Source organism: Microtus ochrogaster, chromosome 8 (genome assembly GCF_000317375.1).
Source record: "Microtus ochrogaster isolate Prairie Vole_2 chromosome 8, MicOch1.0, whole genome shotgun sequence".
Classification (NCBI taxonomy): Eukaryota; Metazoa; Chordata; class Mammalia; order Rodentia; family Cricetidae; genus Microtus; species Microtus ochrogaster.
This window is the reverse complement of record NC_022015.1, coordinates 8,136,818-8,146,513: the sequence shown is the minus strand read 5'-3', so window position 1 is coordinate 8,146,513 and position 9,696 is coordinate 8,136,818. Positions and strand designations below refer to the sequence as shown.

The window sequence follows — 9,696 nt, the reverse complement described above, 5'->3', positions numbered from 1 at the left end:
TGGAACTAGCTCTGTAGACCAGGCTGGTCTCGAACTCACAGAGATCCGCCTGCCTCTGCCTTCCAAGTGCTGGGATTAAAGGCGTGTGCCACCACCACCCGGCTTTCTTTTTATTTTTTCTTAAACCTACACATGATTTGAACACATTGTGACCAGTTTAGAGGTTTCTTTTTATCTAAATATGTTTTTATTGCATATCTGTAATCCTTTTTGACCAGGAGTCTTTAAACTGCCAAATGCAAGCGGCTAGGACCAAACCAGTAGCTTTGGTTGCTGCTCTGCCTCACCTGGGTTCCCAACATGACAGAGGTGTACCAGTGAGAGTCACCCTTATCTCCCCAACTCTGGAGTCCATGTTGCCACCAAGTGTGCACCAGCCCATAAACCCCATCAAGTGCTCCATAGCAGGACTCCCAAAAGAACTGACCATACTGCCAGTACCAAGGCAGGAAGCTATCTCTTAAAGGAGCTTCCTACTCACTACCAGTAAACAGAGCCTATTCGAAAAAATCTAGCTACCAAGAAGCTGTTTTGTACTCTGTTTTTGTGTGTCTAGAACCTTTTTTTAAAGCTTTTTTTCAGGCTTTATGTGGTTGTACATACTCTATGTTGGGCGCCAAATGTAATCAGAAACTTTTTTGTCGTGCCCAGCCTCTCAACTCCTTTTAAAATAATCACTCAGATGCTTAACCTAATTATATATATTTGACTGATGGTTCAGGCTTATTATTAGTTAGCTCTTTCATTTAAATTAACTCATATTTCTTATCTATGCTTTGCCATGTGGTTTGTTACCTTATTTTTTACGTGTCTTGCCTCCTTGGGTGCTGGCTGGCTAGTCTCTCAAACTCCACCCTTCTCCTTTATCTCTGTTTGGATTTCCCTTTTGGCTCTATCCTGCCTTGCCATAGGCCAGAAGCTTTATTTATCAAACAATGAGAACAAAACATATTCACAGCATACAGAAAGATATCCTGTAACACTGCACACTCCTTTCCAACAGTTCTACTCCCTGGCGACTAAGGATTCAAATACATGAACCCATGGGAGCCATTCTTGGTCAAACCACCACAAGTGCCCAGTACCCACATCAGGTAGCTCACAAATACCTGCCAGATCCAAGGGATCCAACACTCTTCTGGTCTCTGGTGATAACTACACACACGTGGCATTCACTTATATGGATACACAACACACACAAATAAAAAATAGATATAAAATTTTTAAGTGTAGAAAGATCTCAACATGGTCTCTGATGGCAGAACAGATCACTGAAATCAACACAGCCCTCTGCCACAGCACAGGCCACAGACACTATCTGTGATCTGTGCTATTGCTACAGACTGTATGTAGGCCCATGATCTGTGCTCCTGCTGACTGAAGGGCAGGGAAGCTACTTTTGTGATTGTGTGGAGGAAAATAGCACAGACAGGAAGTCATCAGAAACTTAAAAATTGTTTTGGTTTTTTTTTTTTTTTTTTTTTTTTTTTTTTTTTGATTTTCAAGACAGGGTTTCTCTGTAGCTTTTGGTTCTTGTCCTGGAACTAGCTCTTGTAGACCAGGCTGGCCTCGAACTCACAGAGATCCGCCTGCCTTGCCTCCCGAGTGCTGGGATTAAAGGCTTGTGCCACCACTGCCCGGCCCGAAACTTAAAAATTGTGATAAGGGTGCTAAGGTGTAGCTCTTCACAGGTGATGGCTTCAGGCAGAGGAGCAGGTAAGGAAGAATTCATGTTTCTTTGTGGGGCTGGTCACTGGGCATTTGATCGTGCTCTGGTGAATGTGTAGGCAACAGAGATTGAACTTGTGTTTCTTTTCCTTTGGGAGGGTACAGCTGGGGGTGTGGGGAGTAGACCCAGGGCGACTGTGGAAGTTCCCATATGGCCAGTAAGGATACTGTGTTGGAAAAAAAAATAACAAAAAGGAGAGAGAGAGAGAGCAAGCTGACCTGCTAAAAACCAATCTTATTTTTTTTTTAAATTAAGCGTTTCATTTATTTATTTATTTATTTATTTGGTTTTTCGAGACAGGGTTTCTCTGTGGCTTTGGAGCCTGTCCTGGATCTAGCTCTGTAGACCAGGCTGGTCTCGAACTCACAGAGATCCGCCAGCCTCTGCCTCCCGAGTCTTTTATTATTTTTTAAGATTTGTGTATGTGCATGTACGTATGGGGGTGCACATGCTTGCGTACATGTGGAGTTCCTTATAGGCATTTATGGGGTTCTCAGCTTGTTTGAGTGACAGGATCCAAACTCAGATCCTCTTGATATTGTTTGTTCTGTTGTTGGTTTTTTGTTTGTTTGTTTGTTTTGTTTTTTAAGGCAGGCTCTCTCTATGCAGTCCTGGCCTATCCTGGAACTTGTTATCTAGACCAGGCTAGCTTTGAACTCCTAAAGATCATCTGCCACAGCAAGTGCTCATCACCACTGGTCTTATCTCTGTAGCCCCTCAAGGATGTTCTATTTGCTTTGTTTTGTTAGAACTTAGTTTTTAATACCAGTATTTTTTTTTTTTTGCAGAAGAGGTTATTTTCAACATGAAAATTACTTCCAAGTGAGAATTTAAAAGATGAATCTAGTTGTGCTTATTTTTTAGATTTATTTTATTTTAAATGTATGAGTGTTTTCCTGGATGTATGTATATATACCACGTGTGTGCCAGATCTAGTTTTTAAAAATGATTTAGTAATCTGTTTCTTATTTGTTTCTTTTGATTCTAATATTAAATTTGTAGCATTTGCATATGAATAGTGTCAGAGCGAAGACTATGTCTTGTTGTAATACATTTCACAGTATACCATATAATTGAGAAGCTATCTCATTTCTTTTTCAATAGAGAATATCTGTTCTTAGAATTGTCAAAAATATCTAGCTTCTGACTTCATCTTTGACATGGGTCCTACATTGTACCTACTTATTTTTATTTTATTTTCCATTTTTAAAGAGCCAACACCGAGCTGTCGACCAAGTAATTAAAGCTGTAAGAAAAATCTGTAGTGCTTTAGATGGGGTGGAGACCCCCGCCGTTACAGAAGCGGTGAAGAAGCTAAAGCGAGTGGTTAACCTTCCCAGGAACAAAAGTGCTGATGTAAGTATTTGTATCACTTCAACAGGAGGATGTTCACATCTTAGTAGACAAAACCTTGTCATTTTCACTTTGGCTTTTACTTTTGAGCTGATTGAATTGCTTTGTTGGTGAGGTAGGGATTCCTTGCTGAAATGAAGGAGGAGCTTTGTGAACATTGACATCAAATAGTGGGCTCAAATTGCTTCCTATAGGTGAGACCCCTACCTCTCTATAGGGAGCCTACGGAGTAGTAGCTGCCAGTTCTCTCTTAATGGAAATATCCATGTTCATTACACTTGAGTCGTATTCCTGACCTGTGGAAGTGGCCTTGTCTTAGAAGCAGCCAGTTGTTGAGACTTCTGTGCCATATGTCAGCTTTTAATAAAACTATGTTCCATAATACTTCCTTCCATGGAGCCTTAATAAATTCAGTTCATAGAAATGTTTATATCTTCAATTGGAAGGAGTAAAGAAAAAGTGACTTCCACAAGTTACTTTACATTAAAGGAGAAGCTATATCTTTGACCTGCTCCTCCATCTCCGTGTCTGGGTGTTCACAAGGCTACTCAGTTTCAAAGACTTTCTAGCTACATGACCCTTAATTTGGGATTCCTTTTTGTTTTTGTTTGTTTCATTGTTGTTGATTTAGTTCGGTTTTATTTTGGGAGGGGGGTTTTGTTTAAAAATTATTTGAAAACTATCACCATATGCCCTAATGCCTGAAGTGGCTGTTCTTTTTGCTCTTTTGTCGGATGAAGAAGCATTAAAGTGTAGTTGAGAGAGGAGTTTACCTTAAATAATTGTATACAAGAATTTTCTTCAATCACCTAATGGTAATGGAGTTTCTTTAAGTATGTTATTCTCATGCTAGTGAAAAATATTGTACTGTGTTAGAAAACAGTTATAATTCATTTAAAATAAAGCTGCTGATTTTGTTCTTTTTCCATAGTAAGTTTTAGGTGCTCTGATTTGTTTGACTTCCTGAGACAGGGTCTTATATTTTCCAACTGTCTCTTAATTCAGCTAAGGAAATCCAGGAACTCCTGGCCTGCTTTTATTCACAGGTGCTGAGATTATAGGCATGAACTACCATGCCTGGCTCTTTTTTTTTTCTTGCTTGCTTTGAGTCAAGGTCTTACCGTGGCCCAGGAGGCCTTGAACTTGCTATATTACTCTTCCACAGCTTCCCAGATGCTGTAATTACAGGTGTGAACTCCCACTCCAGCTTGCCTTAATTTTTGTATTATTAAAGATCATTTCTTGTCAGGCATAGTGGCACACATCTTTGGTCCCAGGGCTTGAGAGGCAGAGGCAAGCAGATCTCTGAGTTCTAGGCTAGCCAGCGCTACATAGTGAGACCCTGTCTCAAAAAAAAAAAAAAAAAAGTTATGTTTACTTGGGTTCATGTTTTCACTTTTTGTTTGTGAATTTGCACTTGTGTGTTATGTGGGTGCAGATATTCATGTGAGTGTATGCATATGTGTTGGGAGTAGGCACATGTCCATGTGGGGACTGGAGGACTACATCAGGTATCAGCTACACCTCCCCACTCCTTTTGAGAGGGGATCTTCTATCCGATTAGCTAGATTAACTGACCAGTGAGCTCCAGGGTCCACCTTCTACTTCATACCCTGCTACTCCCCTGTGCTGGCATGATAGACTAGCTTTTACTTGGTGCAGAGACTTCTAACTCATGCTTTCTTGGCAGTTATTTTACAGATTGAGGCATTTTTATAGCCCTTTATTTCTTTGCTTACTATTCTAGTAATTTTTCAGACATGTAGGACAGATTTCTTGGGGTTTCTTTGACATTTAAAGAAATGTATCAAAAGTAAGGTTTATTTATAGCAAAAGTCCAGTGTATGATACACCCCTGTTATCCCATAATTTTGGATGTGAATCAGGAGTTTAGCAAGTTTGAGACCAACCTGAGCTACACAAGACCCTGTCTCAAAAAAGGAAGAAAAAGTAAACATTTTATATTAAATTATGCTCAATTTCTGACTAATTGATATATGTGTATACAGGTGACTTCATTATCTGGAGGAGATACTACCAAGAACTCAACTAGGGGTATGTCTTTAGATTATTTATATTTTGGCAATGATTTTTGCTCTTTCAGAGAATTAACACTTTGTTGTGATTTTTGCTCTTTTAGAGAATTAACAGTTTGTTTCAATGTAGACTCACTGAATCCTGAAAATCCTGTTCAAGTAAGCCTGGATCACTTAACAGCAGCAATTTACGATCTTCTCAGGCTCCATGCAAATTCTAGTAAGAGTTCTGCAGACTGTCCTCAAAGTAGCAGGAGCATCAAGGAAGCGTGGACTGCAACAGAGCAGCTCCAGTTTACTGTCTATGCTGCACATGGAATTTCCAGTAACTGGGTATCAAAGTAAGTAGCTGCTTAGAGGACTTGCACAGCCGTACCCAGAAGCTATGCTAATCTTAATGTTGTAACTACTTTTCTTTGTTTAAATGGATGATACAAAGATCACTGAATACCCCTTTGTACCTTTGTGGTTTTAATAAATTTATAGAGATATCTGAAATTATTGTTGTGAAAAACATCATTCCTATGACATGAAAAAAGAGCAAGAGAGCCTGGTGTGGTGGTGTACCCAGGAGGTAGAGGCAGTCAGATCTTTGAGTTCAAAGCTAGCCCGGTCTTCAGAGCTAGTTCCAGGACAGCCAGTGTTACACAGGGAAACCCTATCTCAAAAAATAATTTTTTTAAAAAAGCAAGAGAATATATGATGAAATTATCAAGCAAAAATTTTATTTAAAAGATGAATTAGCTTAAAATTGCTGAGCTTTTCTGCCTTTCCTTTAGAGCCAAGGTAATTTGAAACAGAATGTAATGGGACTAGAATTCAGGCCCTATTCCCCATTAATATCTCACAGTCACTAGTCTTTGAATTCTACATGAGCATATTTCTTCTACTGAAGTTTTGATAAGGGTTTTCTTCTTTTGATTTTTTTCTTTTATCAATATCTTTAAAGGATAGTATTTTGGGGGCCAATTTTAATTTACTTTGGAATAATTAATATAAACTGAAAAGTCTGAAAAGAATATTATTGAAATAGGTTCATAATGAAGAGTTACCAAACAAAAATCCCATGTGAATTAAGCTTCAGATTAGAATGATGGTGTGACTTGAAAGTGGTTTTTGTTTTTGTTTGCTTGTTGTTTGTTTTCTGTTTTGATTGGTTGGGTTTTTGGTTGGTTGGTTGGGTTTGGTGTTTTGAAGCAGTGGGGTCTCTCTATGTAGTCCTGGCTATTCTGGAATTTGCTTTATAGACCAGGATGGTCTCGAACTTACAAATATCTACCTGCCTCTGCCTTCCAAGTGCTGGGATTAAAGGCATGCACCACCATGCCAAGCTGAAAATGGTTCTTTAAGTCATGGAATAAGTGTTTATTGAGCCTCATCTATAAACAGAGTTCTCAGTGCTGGAAATCTGGTAACAAACCAGAACAGTGCTTTTCTGGAACTTCCATTTAAATGGCTATTAGTACTTATTTCTTTTTGTCTATTGTGCTTTTGAGATGATGGCTCGCTATGTTGCTCAGGCCGGTCTCACCTTCAGAGACTGAGGGATCCTTCCACTGCAGCCTCCTAAGTACCTGGGTTATAAGTATGTGCCAAAATGCCCAGATGAAAACATGGCAAGCTTAATATAATTAGCTGAGTATTTTAGTGATATAGCAAAGGTAAGTAACATCTCCACCACTGCCAAGAAAGAGAACAGATGAAACTAAACAAACTCTAACAAAGAGCAGAAATGTAATGAAAGTAGCACCAAGGAAAGATAATTGTTGGTACTTCCTTTCTGGATTTTACCTAGGAATGGATAAATGCAGTCTGTTGTCATTTACCTGTGCTCTGAAGCTAGTAATTTACTGAGCACAATACCTGAAACAGCTTATAGTACATGGGTCTCATTACTACAGTCTCCTGGAGACTGACACTTAGGGGCTTATGCTCCCCTATACTTCTTTTTGTTATACCACTTCCCTGTTTTTGTAGAATTCGCAAAGGTTATATTTCAGATGAATTTCAAAAAAATAAAATTAATGGTGACCAGTTTATTATAGTTTGTCACTTGGGGGGATGTAGTTGTGTTAGTTAGGTAATTATTACTAACCTAGAAATCAAATTAAGCTTTCTTTTCTTAGTTATGAAAAATACTACTTGATATGTTCCCTGTCTCACAATGGGAAGGATCTTTTTAAACCTATTCAATCAAAGAAGGTTGGCACGTACAAGAATTTCTTCTATCTTATTAAATGGGATGAACTGTAAGTGAAATTTTTTGCTTTTATAATTATTTCATAGTTCACTGTGCCCTGTTCTTTAATTTTTTCAATGTATACATTGTTTATTATTATCTCAACTGAAATCCAATAGATTCTTACTAATATGTTAAAATATCTTCTACATAAAATTCTATAAAACAAACTGAAATTAACATGAAAATTTCATAAGTATTCCTATAAACATCTGTATCTTAAAATTGCAGTAACATGGTATTAATTCTTCCTAGACTTTGTCATGCCAAAGATTAAAAATTTACCCAGAACTCTAGAAATAGTGTTTAATAAACTGCTTAAGTATTTTATTATATAGTAACACTATACAAGAGTCTTGCTCTTGATTAATAGATAACCCACCTAAATTTTAAATCTATATACATGATGACATCCTATAATGTTAATGTTTTTTAAATACTGATTTTTTTTTAATAGAGAGACCTCATAATTATTTGGGTAAATAGCTAGTTGCAGAATTAAGGTCTAATTTATTTTGCCTGATTATTGAACTGCATATCTTTAGGTACTTGGGCATTTTTACAGAAAGAACTGTGAGATTTTTGAAGTTTTATGCTCATAATGACATTTAAGACTTAACAGTACAAGTTAGCCATACTTGCTACTTACCTAAAAGTTACTTAAAACTAAAAATTGTTTTATAAGTGAAATAAAACACCTAAAGTTAATCAGTTTTCATTAAATGATTAGTGAGCGTCACTTTTAATCTAATTTTTTCTTAACACCAATGAATATTTTTTTTCTGCCCCATAGAATCATTTTTCCTATTCAGATATCACAGTTGCCATTAGAGTCAATTCTTCATCTTACTCTGTTTGGAATTTTAAATCAAAGCAGTGGAAGTTCACCTGATTCTAATAAACAAAGAAAGGGGCCAGAAACTTTGGGTAAAGTTTCTTTGACTCTTTTTGACTTTAAACGGTGAGTATTACTTAATTGTGATTCTAGGGCATATCTCTGCATCACAGACAGGCTGGGGATGGGCTGGGAACACTGATGCACATGATCTTTGAGCTTAGCAAAGTAGTCACTCTGCTGTGGTCTCAGTGTAGCATGGTGGGTATGCAGAGGATCCAGGGGAAAAGCAGTAACCAATGACTGTCATTTTTGTAAAGTATATTATGACAGAATGCCATTACTCTGTCAGTTTTTCTTGATACTAAAAGGACCTTGTTTTTCCTATTTCCCACCTTTCTCCATTTTCAGAGAAGCAACAGGATTAACTATTCTAACTCACGAAACCAATCCTTAGTGCTGTGGGCCCTTGGTCTAAGAGTTCTGCACATCTCACCTGTGGACAGTAACCTATTTGTGCATGTGGAGGCCCAAATGCAGCCACAGTTGCCTTCTTCCAGAACACCATCCACCTTATTTCTGAAGCACAGGGTCTCTCACTGCCTGGGGCTTATATATCAGGCTAACTTGGCTGGCCAGTGAGCTCCAGGAACTCACCTATGTCTGCTTCTCTCAGCACAGTGATTGAAAGTGTGCACTGGCATACCTAGTTTCTTAGTATGAGCTCTGGAGATCAAACTCAGCTTCCCATGCTTGTAAGGCAAGCACTTACCAACTAAACCATCTCCCCTGCCCTGAAATTGGTTTTTGTTTTTGTTTTTTTTGAAAAATACAAAACAGTTTATAAATGAAATAATTTGGAGTTTATCCCCTGGAACTGGAGTCACAGGTGGTTGTGAGCTGCACAGCGTGGGTTCTGAAAACAAAACTAAGGTCATCAGGAAGGGTAGCAAGTGCTCTTAACCAATGAACCATCTTTCTAGCCTTTATACATTCATACACAAAAAGTTTGAGAGATTATTCTTGGGAAAAAAGAAATTTTATCTATGCAACAATTTATCAAAGTCTGTAAGTAAATGTTTTAAATAAACCATAGGTTGGTAGTCGAGGATGAGGATCAACATACATGAGCCCCACTGCCTTTTTTTTAACATTTAGTGTGTGTGTGTGTGTGTGTGTGTGTGTGTGTGTGTGTGTGTGTGTGTGTAGAGGTAAGAGGATGATTGGGAATTGATTACAGGTTGTCAGGTATAAGACCAAACACCTTACATGCTAAGACATCTCACCAATCCTATTATGTGCTACCATGTCCGGCCTTTTTAAATTTATTTATTAATATATTTTTAGGTGTTTATTTTATTTTATGCATATGATTGTTTTGCCTATATGTGTGTCTGTGTACCATGAACATGCATGGTGACTACAAAGATCAGAAGAGAGTATTAGATTCCCTGGAGCTAGAATTTTTTGTGAGCCACTGTGTGGATGCTGAAAATTAAACATG

At 37.9% G+C, this 9,696-nt stretch overlaps 1 protein-coding gene across 1 annotated transcript in view; it reads left to right on the top strand.

The window, feature by feature from the left end:
• Nucleotides 1–9,696, top strand: part of Pik3c2a (phosphatidylinositol-4-phosphate 3-kinase catalytic subunit type 2 alpha) — a 106,255-nt gene that overhangs the window by 63,643 nt on the left and 32,916 nt on the right. Inside the window, exons 9-13 of the mRNA XM_026781265.1 lie at nucleotides 2,942–3,085; nucleotides 5,092–5,137; nucleotides 5,249–5,459; nucleotides 7,245–7,367; nucleotides 8,151–8,318. Of these exons, the coding sequence (XP_026637066.1) occupies nucleotides 2,942–3,085; nucleotides 5,092–5,137; nucleotides 5,249–5,459; nucleotides 7,245–7,367; nucleotides 8,151–8,318 (692 nt within the window). The remainder of the gene's footprint in view (nucleotides 1–2,941; nucleotides 3,086–5,091; nucleotides 5,138–5,248; nucleotides 5,460–7,244; nucleotides 7,368–8,150; nucleotides 8,319–9,696) is intronic.